Source organism: Biomphalaria glabrata, chromosome 5, assembly GCF_947242115.1.
Source record: "Biomphalaria glabrata chromosome 5, xgBioGlab47.1, whole genome shotgun sequence".
NCBI lineage: Eukaryota > Metazoa > Mollusca > Gastropoda > Planorbidae > Biomphalaria > Biomphalaria glabrata.
The window spans coordinates 13,414,469-13,432,450 of NC_074715.1; the positions used below are offsets into that span (position 1 = coordinate 13,414,469).

Consider the following 17,982-nt stretch of genomic DNA (forward strand, 5'->3'; position numbering starts at 1 on the left):
CAAGTGACCTAGTCTAGAAGTTGGAAAGTGCATACATTGATATGTACAGTCAAGTGACCTAGTCTAGAAGTTAGAAGTGCATACATTGATATGTACAGTCAAGTGACCTAGTCTAGAAGTTAGAAGTGCATACATTGATATGTACAGTCAAGTGACCTAGTCTAGAAGTTAGAAGTGCATACATTGATATGTACAGCTAAGTGACCTAGTCTAGAAGTTGGAAAGTGCATACATTAATATGTACAGTCAAGTGACCTAGTCTAGAAGTTGGAAAGTGCATACATTAATATGTACAGTCAAGTGACCTAGTCTAGAAGTTGGAAAGTGCATACATTGATATGTACAGTCAAGTGACCTAGTCTAGAAGTTAGAAGTGCATACATTGATATGTACAGTCAAGTGACCTAGTCTAGAAGTTAGAAGTGCATACATTGATATGTACAGTCAAGTGACCTAGTCTAGAAGTTAGAAGTGCATACATTGATATGTACAGTCAAGTGACCTAGTCTAGAAGTTAGAAGTGCATACATTGATATGTACAGTCAAGTGACCTAGTCTAGAAGTTAGAAGTGCATACATTGATATGTACAGTCAAGTGACCTAGTCTAGAAGTTAGAAGTGCATACATTGATATGTACAGTCAAGTGACCTAGTCTAGAAGTTGTAAAGTGCATACATTGATATGTACAGTCAAGTGACCTAGTCTAGAAGTTAGAAGTGCATACATTGATATGTACAGTCAAGTGACCTAGTCTAGAAGTTAGAAGTGCATACATTGATATGTACAGTCAAGTGACCTAGTCTAGAAGTTAGAAGTGCATACATTGATATGTACAGTCAAGTGACCTAGTCTAGAAGTTGGAAAGTGCATGGATTGATATGTACAGTCAAGTGACCTAGTCTAGAAGTTGGAAAGTGCATACATTGATATGTACAGTCAAGTGACCTAGTCTAGAAGTTGGAAAGTGCATGGATTGATATGTACAGTCAAGTGACCTAGTCTAGAAGTTGGAAAGTGCATACATTGATATGTACAGTCAAGTGACCTAGTCTAGAAGTTGGAAAGTGCATACATTGATATGTACAGTCAAGTGACCTAGTCTAGAAGTTGGAAAATGCATACATTGATATGTACAGTCAAGTGACCTAGTCTAGAAGTTGGAAAGTGCATACATTGATATGTACAGTCAAGTGACCTAGTCTAGAAGTTGGAAAGTGCATACATTGATATGTACAGCCAAGTGACCTAGTCTAGAAGTTGGAAAGTGCATACATTGATATGTACAGTCAAGTGACCTAGTCTAGAAGTTGGAAAGTGCATACAATGATATGTACAGTCAAGTGACCTAGTCTAGAAGTTGGAAAGTGCATACAATGATATGTACAGCCAAGTGACCTAGTCTAGAAGTTGGAAAGTGCATACATTAATATGTACAGCCAAGTGACCTAGTCTAAAAGTATGAGACATTATAACAGTAACAATTTTCCCATTTCCGTGAAACACGGAATCATATATAAACAATTAAACATAGCCAATATTTAAAAAAAAAGTTTAAATAGTGATTATTATTAGTTAATCGTAATTAGCCATCCTTTTATATTGTTATTGTGATTAATATTGGTCTGACGTCATTATTACTTATCAAAATATCAAAATGTGCAAACGTACTCTCCGAACTAAATAACGAAATTCAATAACTTGAGTACTTGTGTACTTCACTGACAGTACCCGAGTAACCAACCACAGCCTTTAGTGTGTCACTGTCCCATTTACTGTGTTAGCCCGTTGACTTTCTAAGCTGACATGCCTGACTCAGGTGGAAAACAGCCAGCAATGTCAATAGAACCAAGGTCATCGCACGGGGCATGATGGGTAATGGTCTAAACAAAATCAATCAACTCTATCAAATAGCGAAAACAACCCCCCCCCCCCCCCCGTTATTGTGTGTTGAGTTTTAAAATTGAAAATTAACCAAAATTTCCAGAACTTTTCAAGGTAACAACAGAACCTTTTACAAATTTAGATAAGATAGTTGACTTTCAAAGCTATTAAGATAAGATAGTTGACTTTCAAAGCTATTAAGATAAAATAGTTGACTTTCAAAGCTATTAAGATAAGATAGTTGACTTTCAAAGCTATTAAGATAGTTGACTTCCAAAGCTATTAAGATAAAATAGTTGACTTTCGAAGCTATTAAGATAAGATAGTTGACTTTCAAAGCTATTAAGATAAGATAGTTGACTTTCAAAGCTATTTAGATAGGATAGTTGGCTTTCAAAGCTATTAAGATAGGATAGTTGGCTTTCAAAGCTATCTTTTAATGTACTGCTGCTAGGGCGAGGGACTCGAACCGTTGCCTTGTATTTAGAGTTACTTTAACCTAAACAAAGGTTCAGATCCTTTATTTGTTGAGCGAGAGAAGGATACCATTATGGTTTCCTTTCCGTCACGTGACCATTACTGCCAGTGACCTGGTCTTGACCTGACGAGGTGAGCGGGGGGTGAAGGCACTGGTGACAAAGAGACAGCCGGCGGACGATTCTTCCAGAGCTCGGTCGCGTTCCATTTATTCTTTCCCGTACCTTTTTATTACTTTTTTTTTTTGATAATTTGCTTCTACCTTGTTCACTGAGTAATTTTAGGAAAAGCTTTTAAAAATATTTTACTTGAATCGACGTCAGAGTTTAAAGGCCTTACGATTTCTCTTACCTTCGTCACCTGTTGTAGGCCTATTTCTTTATACAACTGTCAGTTTAATTTTGTATTTTTATATCTGGGTCAGATTCAGAGGTGAGGATAGTGTTAGCAAATGTGACTACTGCCTCCAGGCCCGCTCCTGACGGGGACCAAACGATATGGAGATTGTTTTTATCTCCTTCAGCTCATCAAACAAACAAAGAAATGTCACACATCAAATGTGCTATATTCCACTGATATTTTCGAAAAAAAAAAGTCTAAGTAACATATACCTTTTACACATTATTGGTGTACCTTTTCTGGCATAAATAACAATTATCGTGAAGGCTTGTATTTTAGCATGATATTCTGGGTTAGAGTTGGACATGGGGCATTCGCACAGGGCCCCGCGTGCTGTTTAGGCCGCCTCTGTGACTGTATTGCCTCTGTGACTGTGAGGTCTCTGTGACTGTATGGCCTCTGTGACTGTATGGCCTCTGTGACTGTATGGCCTCTGTGACTGTATGGCCTCTGTGACTGAATGGCCTCTGTGACTGGATGGCCTCTGTGACTCGGTGGTCTCTGTGACTGGATGGCCTCTGTGACTGGATGGTCTCTGTGACTGAATTGTCTGTGTGACTGGATGGCCCCTGTGACTGGATGGCCTCTGTGTAAAATGGCTGTATAATATGTGAGTTTAACTGTGAAGCAGTATTACTAACATCTGCATCTACAGACACCTTACTACAAGAGCGGTGTAGAAGTTCATCATCTATTTGATACCAACTAGTCCGTGTCTTCTGTCTACGTAACGAATATGACGATGTTATCATAACTTTTTGTGTTAGGGATTAGAGATTATTGCACAATGCTCGATCTAATTACGTCATCAGGTTACGTTTCAGGTGTGGTGTGCAGGTCGTGTATTTCAAACTAAGATGTTTTACTACAGTCTGTGAACTATAGCAAGTTGAGATGTCAGTAAAAGACAAAACTGACCACAAGTTTATAAAGTGTATATAGCTGACTAACACAGTAACTTATATGAACAGAGAGTTTAAATTCTCGTGACGGAGTCGAGTGTCGAAGTCCTCTGTCTTTAGCTAAATGTTGCCACTGCGAAGTCTCGTTTCCAAAATGTAACAATATGAATTTCGCTTAATGCGTTATTCTTATTATTACTTAATTTGAAATACTACACAAGTATATAGGCTTATATGCCCATACTTAGATGAGTTAAAGTCCATATCTGAATACATTTGAAAATATTTACAATGAATTGAGAAAATTGCTTTACCTTTAAAAAAAAAAGTCATTATTTGTGTGAAAGTCAAAGTTTTTAAATATCGGGGTCAAAAAAGATTTTAAACTAAGGCAATGTCTGTGGCACATTTCTATAAACGTTTCGAATGCTATTGTTTTCATTATGTTCCAACCTTCACCTTCAGATAACTATGGCCAGGATTTTGGTAACAGTCTACGTTTTGATTGCTGCCACTTTGTGCAGTGGGTTCCCGGCAGGTGGACCTTACTACTCCTGCAAAGGTCTTCTTCCTGCACACAATGGGGATGCCAAAACGACGCCGCCACCTTACGCCATGAGTGTGAGTCGAGCAACGGTTGAACCTGGAGGCAGCACTTCAGGTACGTTTTAGTCCTTCTCTTATCTTCTTAGAATGGGGGAAGAACCCCGTCCTTAAAACTATATCTATCAATAATGTACAAGTTTATTTGCCTTATTTGATATCAAACAAAATAATTAATTATCAACAATTAATTGAAAAATGGAGTATTTTTTTTATTACTGATTCATGTTTTGTTAGGTACAATAAATAATTTTTTTTAGTATCTACTTGATTGGAGACTGGGTTAACAATTATTTAAGGGGACTAAACACAATAAATTTAGCCATATCTGTGAATACTAAGGTATTAGTTTTCCTTGTTGCTGTTAAACAAAATAATGAATTACCAGTAATTAATTGTCTTATTGGTTACTCTATTAATGTATGTCATAATGAATAATTGTGCAAAGTGTCGATTTGATCCGAGAAAGGGCGTGAGAGAAATAACGTGTACACACTTTTTTACCAGACAGACAGACAGACAGAGTGAGTTGATATAAGCTTTGTAAAAACGTATTTAAAAACAACTTACTAGCGGTAAAATCAAATGCTACAATTCATAGATTTAGTTGGCAACAGTCATCTTTAACTTTTACGCCTTGACCTTGGCTTATTTATCTAAGTCAAAAAGTCGCCCAATTAACTGCTCTTTTCTTGCGTTATTCTTACAGCTTCCATTATATCGCCCCAACATTTCTCCATACCGGTACCTCTTTTTCCTTCTACGTTACCGCAGTTGATTGCTTCAAGAATGTAAACTGGAAAAATGAGGGGCAGATCACCGTGATTAACTTTAGTCAAGACAAACCAGAAAGGCTTATAGCGATGTAGTTGTACATAAGTATTACGTAACATAGTTCATTCAGATTTCTAGTACATGTCGTTTTCACACCCAGTGGCGTAGCTAGGTATTGGCCATCATTTGGGGGCCCCTGCAATTTGACATCATGACATCAGATAACGGGGTAATATTTAATGTAAAAAGAATTTCGAACGCTCATTTGGGGGCTCCCTGAAGTGGGGGCCGGGGGGGGGGGTTCAAACTCTCCCCTCCCTCATCCACCCACCATAGCTACGCCACTGTTCACACCTTAGGAAAAGTAACTCCTGAATCTTGGTTTTTAAACTAGTGACTCTGTATAGCAAGGGGGACATGCCATTCATGGGCTTCATGTGCGCGGCAAGTGAAAATGATGACCAAGCTAACAACACCGTTGGAGAGTTTTCTATGACTGTCGCTTCTTTGGACCTTACCCAGCTTCTGAACTGCTCGGTAAGTTCGTGTCGTTAATGTTTTGGTTTGTTTGTATTGGCCAAATAACTGAATGTTTGGCTGCATGGTCGTATGGTATGCGCTTTGGACTGTCGTCACCATGCAGTGGAATAGAGGAGGGGGAAATTTGAACATCCCCCAGGCCCCCACTTTAAATGAGTGTTTTTTACATTAAATATTACGCAAAAAGCAGGGACCCCCAAAAGATGTCAAGCCCCTCGGGTCCCCAAATGATGGCAAATTCCTAGCTACGCCCCTGTTACCATGGTTCCAAATTTTAACCCTGTGGTATCTGCAGTCCTGAAATAGGCTTGGCTAAGACGGCACATTCCTCATCCCATATGCCTAGGACCAATTTGTACAAATACTCCTTCTTCCCTAGTACTATTAGAGCATGGAATGGGTTGCCTGAGCTAGCCAGGAAAACCAGTGACTTGGCAGAATTTAAGTCATTGGTTAATATGCATGACTGAATACATGACGCGTAGGACGTAATCATCTTCTTTTTTTAAAGTAACGTCTGTATTACATGAGATAAGATAAAACGTAGATCCAATATTTCTGAAGGAGGCTTGGCTAGTTATGTAAGGTGTGTGTGTGTGTGTGTTTGTATGTGTGTAATGTTTACATGACCCCTTTCGATATGGACAGCTTTTCAAAAAAAAAATTTTTTTTTTGTTATTTTAAAAAATCTTCTTTTGTAATGAAAGTAATACCCTCGAAAACAAAACCAAAAAAAAAAAAAAAAATAAATAAAATAAAACAAATTTAAAAGGTTTCCGTTTCGTTTTAGAGATCGACGCCAGACACAGGAATTACCCACGTGAACAATGATCCAAAAACTAAGATTGGCTTTGATTGGACAGTTCCAGCCTATGCCGCCATTGGCTCTGTATTTAAAATAAGGTCAGTTTGGGATATTTAATTTTTCATAAATTTGTCTTGATGACCAAAAAAAAAAAGGCTCAACTTCTTCTTTGTAAGTTGTTCTATAAGTTATCTCATTCCTGAAGTATCTAGACAGTGTACGACGTTTAAGGATCATTTAACTCTTTAAAAGTGACTTAGCGTAGTTCGTTACTTTGGTTTCACCTTTTCATTTCTATTGGAAGAGCTGCATGTGTTTTGTTACGGCCTGTTCCTCTTCTATTTGGTTTCTTCAGTTCTTAGACTCTAACCTAATGGGGTGTCTTTCCTTTTTACCTTTACCTATCCCTAAGTCGGTTGGACCGTTGGGGCACCATGCAAGATCCATTCCTCTCTGTCTTAGTTAGAACCTCTTTCAATGGCAGACTCGCCCATTCTTTTACGTTGTTCATGTCTAGACATGTACTTAATGTATTCGCTGACAATGACCTAAGACTCAGGCAATCGCCATTAACAAATCCAATGCTCAAACACATCTATTCAGTGCCAGAGATATCTGCATTTTCATTACCGAAATACCAAGAAAACGCAGTTAATTCATGCTGCTGCCAGTGCTCCGTCAATACAAATCAACTTTTTGACTCAGGCGATGGTATGGGAAGAACTTTCTTCTATCTCTTCTATCGTAAACTGGTGGACATGTTTCCCCTGCTATTTTATCGAGCGCTTAAACTGACCGCAACTCCCCAAGATATAAATACATGGCCAAGATAACTGCACTTTTAAATCTTGTTCAAAGAAACTTTCACATGTCGAAAGACTGCTGGGAAGGGTTTTTCCTCCAAGACAAAAACAAAAAAAAAACGTTTATTATATTCCAGGCCTTTACTAAATATAATGAAAACTATAACTAAGTGCAAATAAAAACAAATCGTCACGACTAACGTGCTATAGAATATTGAATTGTAAGTCTAGAATAAAACGTACATGGTCGGACATGAACTACAGATTAGCCTATTCTAGCTTATTACAATAATAGCTTATCCTTATTAACATTATTTCAGTGGAAGTGAATTGATTTGAAGATGTAAAAAACTGGCTAAAAGTTGGTTGCTCAGAATACAGAAGGGTGCACGAACATGGTCAGCCATCAATTCCTGATAAGCCTAGGCTAGTCTACTACAGCTGTACTTCAGTCACCATTAGAAACACTACTTGTTCAGTTGCTACTTAGATTTTAATTGATCCGATGGTGCAAAAAAAATTGCTAGAATTTGGATGCTCAGAATCCATGGGGTGCAAGTGCACCACCTTGCATCCCCCCGCGGGCGCCCATGGTCACGTCGCACGATTTTATGTGCGAAATTTCAGCTTTATAGGATAATGAAAAAATGTCAAAATAAATTAGTCATTTTTGGGGGATTATGACAGAAGTAGGGAAATGAATGAAAGAAGACTCCTGTTTTGTATGTTTTCTCCTTTATATCTTATTAAAAGTAAGTAAGGATCCCCCTTCAGTCCTTGCGATCTATAGGGCAGATGATGTTAAGGTCATCTGTTTCTTAGGCCAACAGTTAACTAGCAGGGTGTCATGTGGCCAGCACAACAAACAACAAACTTTACTTTTCCCAACTAGAATCAGGTACCGACATAGTTTGGTGGGCGCCCTAAAAGTCTTGAAATTCAAAATCCCATTCTTTACCGGGATTCGAACCCTGAACCCCAGGTTCGGAAGCCAAGCCCTTAACCGCCACTACCACCGCGCTTATAAAAGCTAACTGTTGCTTAAAACGTCATGAAATTCTCGTGTTTTTATTTTCCAGGTGTACATTTGTGCAATCCTTCAACGCTTTCTGGCAGAACCTTCTTGTTCGAATCACCGTGGTCAGTGGGGACCAAAATGTTTCAGCAGAAGCTAGCCCCATGCCCGTTGCCTCTGTAAGTGTAAGTAGCTCTACCAGGCAGGGCGGCACAGGAAGCAGTAGCCCCACACAGACTGACTCTCAGGCAGACGGTAATCTCACAACACAACCATCCCCCGATACCACAGAAGGCGAGATCACTGAAGTTTTTACAGACTATAATGTGTCGGCGCAAGAACCGCACACCAACGCAACAGGGTTCATCGATCTCCTCCTGGGCCAGTGGAAAAAAATTGTGGACGGTTTTTTCACCACAGACAGACCAGCTGACCTTGGCATTGATGTTACAAGACCAGACAACAATATCCAGTCTACTGACAGCAGTCACCAGGGAAGGGTCAGACCAAATACAATTCATTTCAATATGGACACTAACTTAGATGTAAGAGTAACCCCAGAGGCTCAAACTAGAAGTCCAATGTGGCCTGGCTTTCCGCAAAATAACTGGATAAATGAACTCATGCAAAATGCAAACGCGCGCGCTTTCTTTTCAAGCTCGTCTGATCCCCGAAACCTAACTATCGATACACGACAATTGCGCAGAAATGAATCGTCATAACAGATTTATTGTATGTGTCCTTAAACTGAAACAGTAAATTATTGTTATAAGTAAATTGTTTCAGAGTTGCAAGTTAAAATGTAATATCTATAGACATTCTTCTACAGCTATTTTGAGAATGGATTGGTAAAGTGAAAATTGCAAAATTGATTTCGAAATCAGAAAGGACAGACTAAGCATTTCATGGATTTTAGGCATACCAAATCTGAATCAATATGTTTATTTTGAATTCTCCCCCCCCCCTTTTTTTTTTACGCGTGTATATTTATTATCCCTGTGTGTCCAGCGTGTTCAGTGTGTTGAATTTTAAAGTTATTTAACGTTTAAAAATAAATATTTTCCCAATCAAAATTTTGTTTTACTTACACATGAAAACAAAATGTAAGGCCTTAAACTTTAAACCAAATTAATATTGCCATATCAAAGCCCAAAGAAACACAACCAATCAATACCGAAAACAAAATCCATCTTCTTTTTGAAAGAGCGTCTGTAAATTATAAGAAGATAGGGTGCTAGGAAAGAAACAGCCTCTGAAGACCGAGAGGAACCCAATTTATACACAAATAAACACAACCTAACATTAGCAAATAGGAATATCTGTAATTTATAAGAAGCTATCACAAAATAAACACAACACTTCCGAAAGAAGTCCAACTTATCAAAATCGAGAGCATCAACAACCTAAATATGGCGAAAAAAAACATTACCAATCAATATCGACAGCATTATCAATTAAATATGATGTAAGAAAGACAAACAAAATTTGGCGGAAAAAAAAATTCAGGCAAAATCATTTCCTGTTTCAATATTTCCAAAGGTCGTAGCAGACGTGAAACCAAACGTGAAACTTTGAAGACATTCAGTTGTGTAGTATTTAAACTTGAAAGCCAAAAACAAGTCAAATTAGTTAGCTGCTACTGCTGTGACTTTATTGGGGCGACATCTAATGTTGATGTCAAGTGTCACGTATCCAGCAAATATTGATTACAAAACACAATCCATCAGTCTGAGTTACTAAAATGATCTTTCTCGTTCTCTTAGATTTTAATAATTGGATAGTACAAAGTAAACTGAAAAAGGTTTAACACAAACTTTGAATATATTAAGCCATGATTAAACCATGGAAGTATAGTTCCATGATTAAACCATGATTAAACATAAACACAGAACTACACAATACAAGCACTGCACCTCACGTGACCATGCAAGGGTGACCTTAAGCTCTTCAGAATTGACATCAACCGTCACAGGATAGAGGATCCAGACGAAGGACAAGCACGGAGGATCCCAGAAGTATGGAAAACGCTTAAAACAATGCAGCGTCTTGTGCAAAACCCGTGACAGTGAATGTGTAGAAAACTAGCAAGGATTAGCCTCTTCACTTACCTATAAAAAGGAAAATAGTATCTCTCGAGACACAAAATGGCCACAGAAACAAACAGAAGAAGCATGTTAGGCTTTTTATGCCAAGTTTGAGTTTGAAACTTTTTTTTTTCAATATCTGTCAATAAGAATGTCGAGAGCAAATCAGCGAAGTTTTTTTGTTAACTATGATGCTGGCATATTACTTATTTACTAATGTAATAGATGTAATTAATAATAACGAGTTAATTGGCAAAGGGCAATCATTATTTCTTGACTGTATTTGAGTATTATGAAGACCCAAAAATATTTCGTTTCATTTTGGCGTATTCTCATTGTTCTATATTTCTGTTCTAGTCCTACCTTTTAAAGTGTCCATTTTTTAGTTTGGTTTAGGCTACATGAGCTGTTAGAAATTAATTACAGTTCGGACACTGCAAACTGCTCTCTGGCTTATTGATTGGCTTGTAAACGAAGTAGGATAGATCTATACGTCTGACGAAAGACGAGTGGGTTGGGTACGATCTTTTGATGTGAAGTTTAAAAATCGTTAAACACAATAACTAATTATTTCCATTTACAGTGGGTCTCAATAAAAAAGGTGAATCTAACTTAAGCCTTTAGGCCCTATATTGAAAGAGCTGATTTCGTGATGAGTTTAAAGTGTAATCTTAGATTTTCCGATATAATTAGGAAATATAATAAGTTCGGTTATTCATCACACTGGTAGATTCTGCAACTTTGTTGATAAACAAAAGATATCGGTCATAACAGCGGCGTAGCAATCATGACACGAAGAGAGGCCAAATTTACGACCATTATTTAAAGGTATCTCTTAAATTTTTACAAGAGCGTTCCATTAAATACTAACGTGTTAGATTTTTTTAATAATAATAAAAATAAGAATACTGGGATAGGCCTATCTTGACTGAAAAAACGGTAGATTTTAATCGCCCTGATCTGCTGCTCATCGATAAAAAAGAAAAAGTCGCTACCATTATTGACATCGCCGTACCACTATCTCATAATTTAAGAAAAACTGAGTTGAAAAAACAACGAAAATATGGGAACCTAGGCTTGGAGATTAAGCGTTTATGGAAGTTACCTAAAACAACAATATAGGCTATTATTAGGCCTATATCAACCGAGGGGATTATAACAACTGACCTCACAGATATCTTCAAGGCCCTTAACATTTCTAGGAACATTATTCTTGCCTGTCAGAGGGCGGTACTGCTGCAGACCTGCCAAATCACCTTAAAAAAAGTCCAGGCGCCATTATTCCGTTGATTGTTTGAAAGGCTTTTATCCAACAACCAGGCCTGGGGCTCTTCACCCCTGTCCTGTCTGAGGGCTCCCAGCGGTAAACGGCCGAATTGACTGACTGGGCATGAAAATAAGACCGTACCGCGTACACAGCGCATCGCCCCCGGTCCTGGGTCCACTCGCTACAAGTGGCCGAGAGCAGCACTTACCATGGGGAGATTATCTCATATTCCTTGACAGTTACCGCTACTCTTCCATGTAGGGACAGCCACGCCAGCTACAGGTCCTTATGATGGCCCCCTGTGTGGACGAGCGTGGCGGACATTTTGGACTCGGTCCCGGGCGTTTTTTCCATCCCAACCCCGAGAGGAAAAAAAAAGCTCACCCAGGATAGCCCGGCCGGGCCTGGTTCGCTACTCGTACTTAGCCTATCCAGTTCCACTGCTAGAGGTTTCCACGGAGGCGCCACGCTGAGGCGACGGGTAACTGGAATCCTCCGTCCCACATCACCTTCGATGAAGTCCAGTAGGGAATCGGCGCCGGAGGCGCCATTATCCCGTTGATGGTTAGAAAGGCTTTTATCCAACCACCAGGCCTGGACATGGGGCTCTTCACCTCTGTCCTGTCTGAGGGCACCCAGCGGTAGACGGCCATATCGATTGACTGGGCCAGACCGGGCCGTGCCGCGTACACAGCGCACCGTCCTCGCTCTTTGCCCACTCGCTATAAGTGGCCGAGAACAGCGCTAACTGCGGGGAGCTTGTCTCATATTCCTATACTGTAACCGCCACAGTTCCGTGCGAGGGTCGCCACTCCAGGCTCCTGGTACTGATGACGACCCCCTTTGTGGAACGGCGTGGCGGACTTTTTGGACTGGGTTGCAGGTTACTTGTTCCATCCCCACCCCGAGTGAGATAAAAAAAACAAAAGCTCACCCAGGGAGACCTGCTAGAAGGCCTGGTTCGCTACTCGTTCTTAGCCTGTCCAGATCCACCTCTGGATGTTTCCACCGGAGGGCCACGCTGAGGCGACGGGTAGCTGGAAATCCTCCGGGTCCCACATCACCAGAAAATTCCTCAGTGGAAACTCGACCCTGGCAGCGCCAGAGAATGAAAGCTCGTTCGTTTCTAGCATAATAATACTTTTATACAATATATAGGTAAACCAAACTACGTGAAAGTAATCTACTGGATAAAGTTTTGTTTTTGTTTAGTGTTTTCTTTGTTGAATATTACGCTATGTAATAACTCGAATAAATACATGAAAAAAAATCTTTTGAGTCGACTGTAAATAACATCTCGTTATGTTGCACACTTAGATGAATTATTCTTACAAACCCTTACGTTGGATAATCGTGCTGATAACTGCACATCATCCCCGGTAGATTTAGAAATAATATTGTCACGTCATCCATTGTAGATCCGGAAATACTCTTGTCACGTCATCCATTGTAGATCCGGAAATACTCTTATCACGTCATCCATTGTAGATCCGGAAATACTCTTGTCACATCATCCAGATCCAGAAGTATTATCCTCATATTACCAATTGTAGATTGAGAAATGTTATCATGTATTCTCTAATGGTTCAAAACACAAACTTCACTTGTATTTTGACGATTACTGGATATGTTCGGGAAAATAGACTCTCGTTTATTCAAAGTTGTTTAAAGAAATTATACTCTGGAAATTGAGCTCAAGGTCCAATTGACTTTCTACTGAGTAGGATAAACAACGGTCTGAGCAAATGTGCTCCACAATCTTTAGTCTCTTGTGAAGTTTATGTAAAACAGTCAGGACTTTTTGTTGTTGTTGTTGTTGTTGTTGTTGTCCTGCGTATTAGATACAGAATGGCTCAATTTGAGTTCAGTCACACTCAGCTTACTGGAAAGGAGGGGGGGGGTAATGTCGTAATCTTGAACGCAGACCCACTGGTACCTTTGTTTTGAGCTTCGGTGACGTCCTGGCTCTCGTGGCTCTCTCTCTGAGGGGACTCTCAGTCCACTGTGGTTCTACGAATGAGTTTGTGCTGATGAATCACTCATTTTTTTACAACTCGTTCTGTCTGTCTGGCTAAATTGTGTAAACTTTGTACCTAACAAAACATGAATCAATTTTTAAAATGTTTAAAAAAATTAACAAATTAGTCAATTGATTATTGGTTATTAATTATTTTGTATGATATTGAATAAGGAAAATAACTTCTACATTACAGAGAGGTATAGTTCTATGTGCGGCGTTTTCCCCCTTAGATATGCTTTTTTTTAATTTAAAAAAAAAAGGATTTTTAAAAATGTTTTGCTTATTTTATTAAATAAATTTTCTTTAGAAGGAATAAAAAAAAATTCTAGAATAATAGGCCAAATAAAAGGAGTTTGTTTTACGAATAAACTTGTAGGCTGCCCCAGCGGAAAAGATGTACTCAAACAATAAGTTCTTTGAAAAAAAGACAACATTATGTGTATTATTAACAAGAATTGTCTTAAATCTTGTGATTACTATCTTATATAAGTTTAAGGTAACAATTTTTTTTTATCAATTCCTCCTTTAAGACGTTGATATTGGTCTATAATATCTCAATTCATGTATCGGTAGTTCTTGCAATGTTTCATGATTTAATCATGATTTAATATTGCGAGTGAGTTTGCACAATCACTATGTTGTTGTTTTTTAAACGTCCAGCTCATTTCTATATGAGACGTCGCGTAAAATGTACAAAAACGTCTATTTATTCATTCGACTTTTAACTAAATACATAAAAACATTTAGGCCGAATGCGGGAATATGCGCTGAAAATGTGTTCAGAAGTGCCTAATTTAATTTAAGGATGATATTCTGAAAAAAAAAATATATAGCTGTCGAACCAGAATTATCACTGTGGCCAATTAGCTAGTATTTACCAAAAATATGTATAACCTCTCAATTTTCTAGAAACAATCGTTAAAGCTGTTTTCAAAATGTTAAAGGTTCCACCCAGTGTTCAACTTTATGAACCCATTACTCCAAACCAACATGACTAGGAAATATAGATCATGTGATCATAGGACTAATTGATGATTTTTAAAAAAAAAAGTTTAGATAATAGTGAGCAAATAGATGCTATATATGTTATTCGATTTTTCTAAGGCTTTTGACATAGTTCACCACCATAGCTTGCTTAAAAAAAAAAATATTTTGGCATTAGGGGTTCATTGCATCAGTGGATTCAGGATTTTTTAATAGAGAGAAAACCAACTGTAATAATAAATGGCTCTTTTTCAACACCAATACCAATAACAGTAAACTCAGGTGTAACTCAAGGAACAGTCTTAGGTCCACTACTATTTTCAATTTACATAAATGATTCACCAAATTGCGTTAGTTCAGGAACAAAAGTCACATTATTTGCAGACGATTGCATAATATATGGAATAATAAAAACAATACAAGACACAGAAATTTTACAAAGAGATTTAGATGAAATGGGAATCAAATTGGAGCATGTCTTTCCACTCAGAAAACTATCCGTTATTGAGTAACAAAAAACTAATACAAATAAATTCCACTTAACATATTCATGGTAAACCAGTAACACAGACTAAAAGCTCAAAATACTAAAAACTATCATGGAATCCCCATTTTGATGAAACTATTTTTAAAAAATCAAAAAAAGCATTAGGGTCATACCCGGTCATTGACTTATATATTTTATGTCTATGGTTAGGTTATATTAAAAGAAATGTCTATTAATCAAATAAGAACATAAAACCAAAATATTATTTAACCTTGGTTAGGCCAAAAATAGAATATGCACCCTCTGTTTGGGACCCCTCAATTCAAGAAAACATTAAGAAACTAGAACAGACACAAAATAGAGCAGTGAGATTTATAACAAACAAATATTCACATTTGACTAGAGTAACACCTTTAGTAAAATCACTAAATTTAGAAAGCCTTAGGGATAGAATACTCAAAAGTAAAGTAGCAATTATACATAAAACACTGAACCATAATCTTCAAATACAAAAACAAAACATAATAAAATACTCAGAAAGACACCAAGATATGGTATAACCGTTTGTTCCGTATACTAGGACAAATTCTTACAAAGGCTACCTTTCCCTCTATTACTATTAGAGCATGGAATGGGTTGCCTGAGTCAGCCAGGAAAACCAAATACAAGTCAGAATTTAAGTTGCTGATTAATATGCATGACTAGATTGACCCAGGAACACGGGTAGGACGTAATCATCTTTTTTGAAGCAACGTCTGTATTTTATAAGATAAGATAAGATGAAGAATTAGCAAGCGAATAAAAGGAAGGGAAAAGATTCCCGCTGTGTTTTGTCCCATCCGTCAAACTAAAACCTGATTGATACCTGTGTCAAAAAAAATAGACCAACGCATCTTACTTCCCATTGAAAAAAAAAAAATGTCCCCCAAAGCTTGTCCTAATTTACTTAGGTCCTGGTTCTGCATGTCAATTAACATTGTGCTGTTGGGTTTCTGTACGAAACATTTGTAAACAGGAGAAGGTCACTCTTGTTAAGACCAAAGACTGCTTGAAAAGGTCACATTTAACAACAAAGCACATTCTATAATTAAGTTCTTCATTATACAGTGCTGGATTTACTTATTGGGCAAAACAGGCTATAGCTTAGGGCCCTCACTTTCTTGGGGGACCTCCAAACATGGTTCCAAAGATATCTTCAATCATATTGAAGAAACAGCAAATGGAAAATTGCCTTATGTTGATTACTAGTGGCCCAATATCTAAAATAGCTAAACCCGGTCCTTTATTATAGGGCCTATACCATGGGCGTAGCCAGGACTTTTTGTTGGGGGGGGGGGGGGGCGAGGAGTTTGACTTATTTACTTAGATCCTCCCGCGCCGTTCGGCGCATAGTGCGGTAATCTGCTTCCACAAAAATCTGTCACTGGCAATGTCTGAAGCTTCTTCCCACCTGCTGTAAGGACCTCCATGAAATTGTGGCTCGAAATTGTAGGCCTACTAGGATGTTCCTGTTTGCGCTTTCCTCGTAATGACCTCCAAGCCATCGCAACTCTTATTATGCGTAATTCATTTTGTCGGAGATTATGTCCCGCAAACCTCACGCGACGCTCTGTCACAACCTTACTAAGGGGTCCACTCCCAGTTCGGCATAGGATTTCCTTAATTGAGACCCGATCTCTATAATTGACTCCTACAATCCGTCTTAGCCATCTTTGTTGAGCTACATTTATTCTTTTTCAATTTCGGCAGATGACTATTCACAATGTATTAATAATGCCCAGCGACTGGTAGAAATGTGTAACCTGTCTTAGCTACGCTCTTAGAGTTAGATGACTGATGTTGTGTTTACTGAACACCTAAAGGCAGCACGGAAAAACCTTCTCCTAGATACCCCTTCCCCCCACTGGTCCACAATTGAGATTGGACCAAAGCGCTCTGAGCATGCTATAAGCATGAAAGTAGCGCTATATAAAAGCCATAATTTATTTATAATTCATTTTAATGGCACAAGGGAAGAAGCACTTGTACGAATTTGGCTTAACATAATTGAAGAAATGTGATGAAATCTTTGCGTCATTGTGAATATTTTGTTGTGTTCTTGTTTTTGTAAGTTACTTTCCCTATTCTTGCTTCTTTACATTTTAGTCTTCTGTCTTGGAATGTTTCTAAGTTTACAGATTTACTTAATGCTGTTATCTAGCCTCAATGGTAAGCTGTAGTTTATTACGTAAAACGTATTTTAAACCGTAACGAGCTCTTATCAAAAGGTGAACAGAATACAGACCTACACGTTGGCTACTTTTCATGTCCAGTCTTGAGTTGTTGAGAGATAAATATCAAAATAGGTGCAGAACACCACATAGAGAAATTGACTTTGCAAAGATAGTTCGTGCCCTGGTAAGTACTGTCCGTTATTTCACTAGATTTAATTGATGATTTTGTCTCATTAAAAATTTGGGTTCCTAGTTCTGGCTTCAAATAGGTTAATTCATTGATTCAGCACTTAGCTACATGTCTATATTAAGGTTAACAAACAGTAAGGTAAACAGCTGTCAACGTAGGCATTTTCATCCTGTTATTGTACAGTAGTGACGCTGAGGTGGTCAATTGTAGTCAAACTGAATTTCCATTGATTGGACCAATAAAAAGTATCTTATCTCTATCTTATTTAATCTAAAACAATTTAATACTATGACAGAATGTCCATTTGATTGGACCAATAAAAAGTATCTTATCTATATCTTATTTAATCTAAAACAATTTAATACTATGACAGAAGCATTATATTATTGCTAAACTTAGAGTATGGGTTAGGTCTATAATAGTGCAGATTTTTTAAAGTGTTGGCCGAAGATGGAATGACATTAATGGCCCACAGCTTTTAAAAAAAAAAAAGGGGGGGGGGGGGGGGGGAGAGAAAGGCAGGGAGCATACATTGTG

General features: G+C 38.1%; 1 protein-coding gene across 1 annotated transcript; it reads left to right on the forward strand.

The window, feature by feature from the left end:
- Positions 1–1,976: 1,976 nt before the first annotated feature.
- On the forward strand, positions 1,977–8,977 carry LOC106063013 (putative ferric-chelate reductase 1). The gene is made up of 5 exons (XM_013221326.2): positions 1,977–1,996; positions 4,126–4,321; positions 5,432–5,574; positions 6,368–6,480; positions 8,265–8,977. The coding sequence occupies exons 2-5, from the start codon at positions 4,132–4,134 to the stop codon at positions 8,920–8,922; spliced, it is 1,104 nt and encodes a 367-aa protein (XP_013076780.2). The 5' UTR covers positions 1,977–1,996; positions 4,126–4,131; the 3' UTR covers positions 8,923–8,977.
- Positions 8,978–17,982: the final 9,005 nt, after the last annotated feature.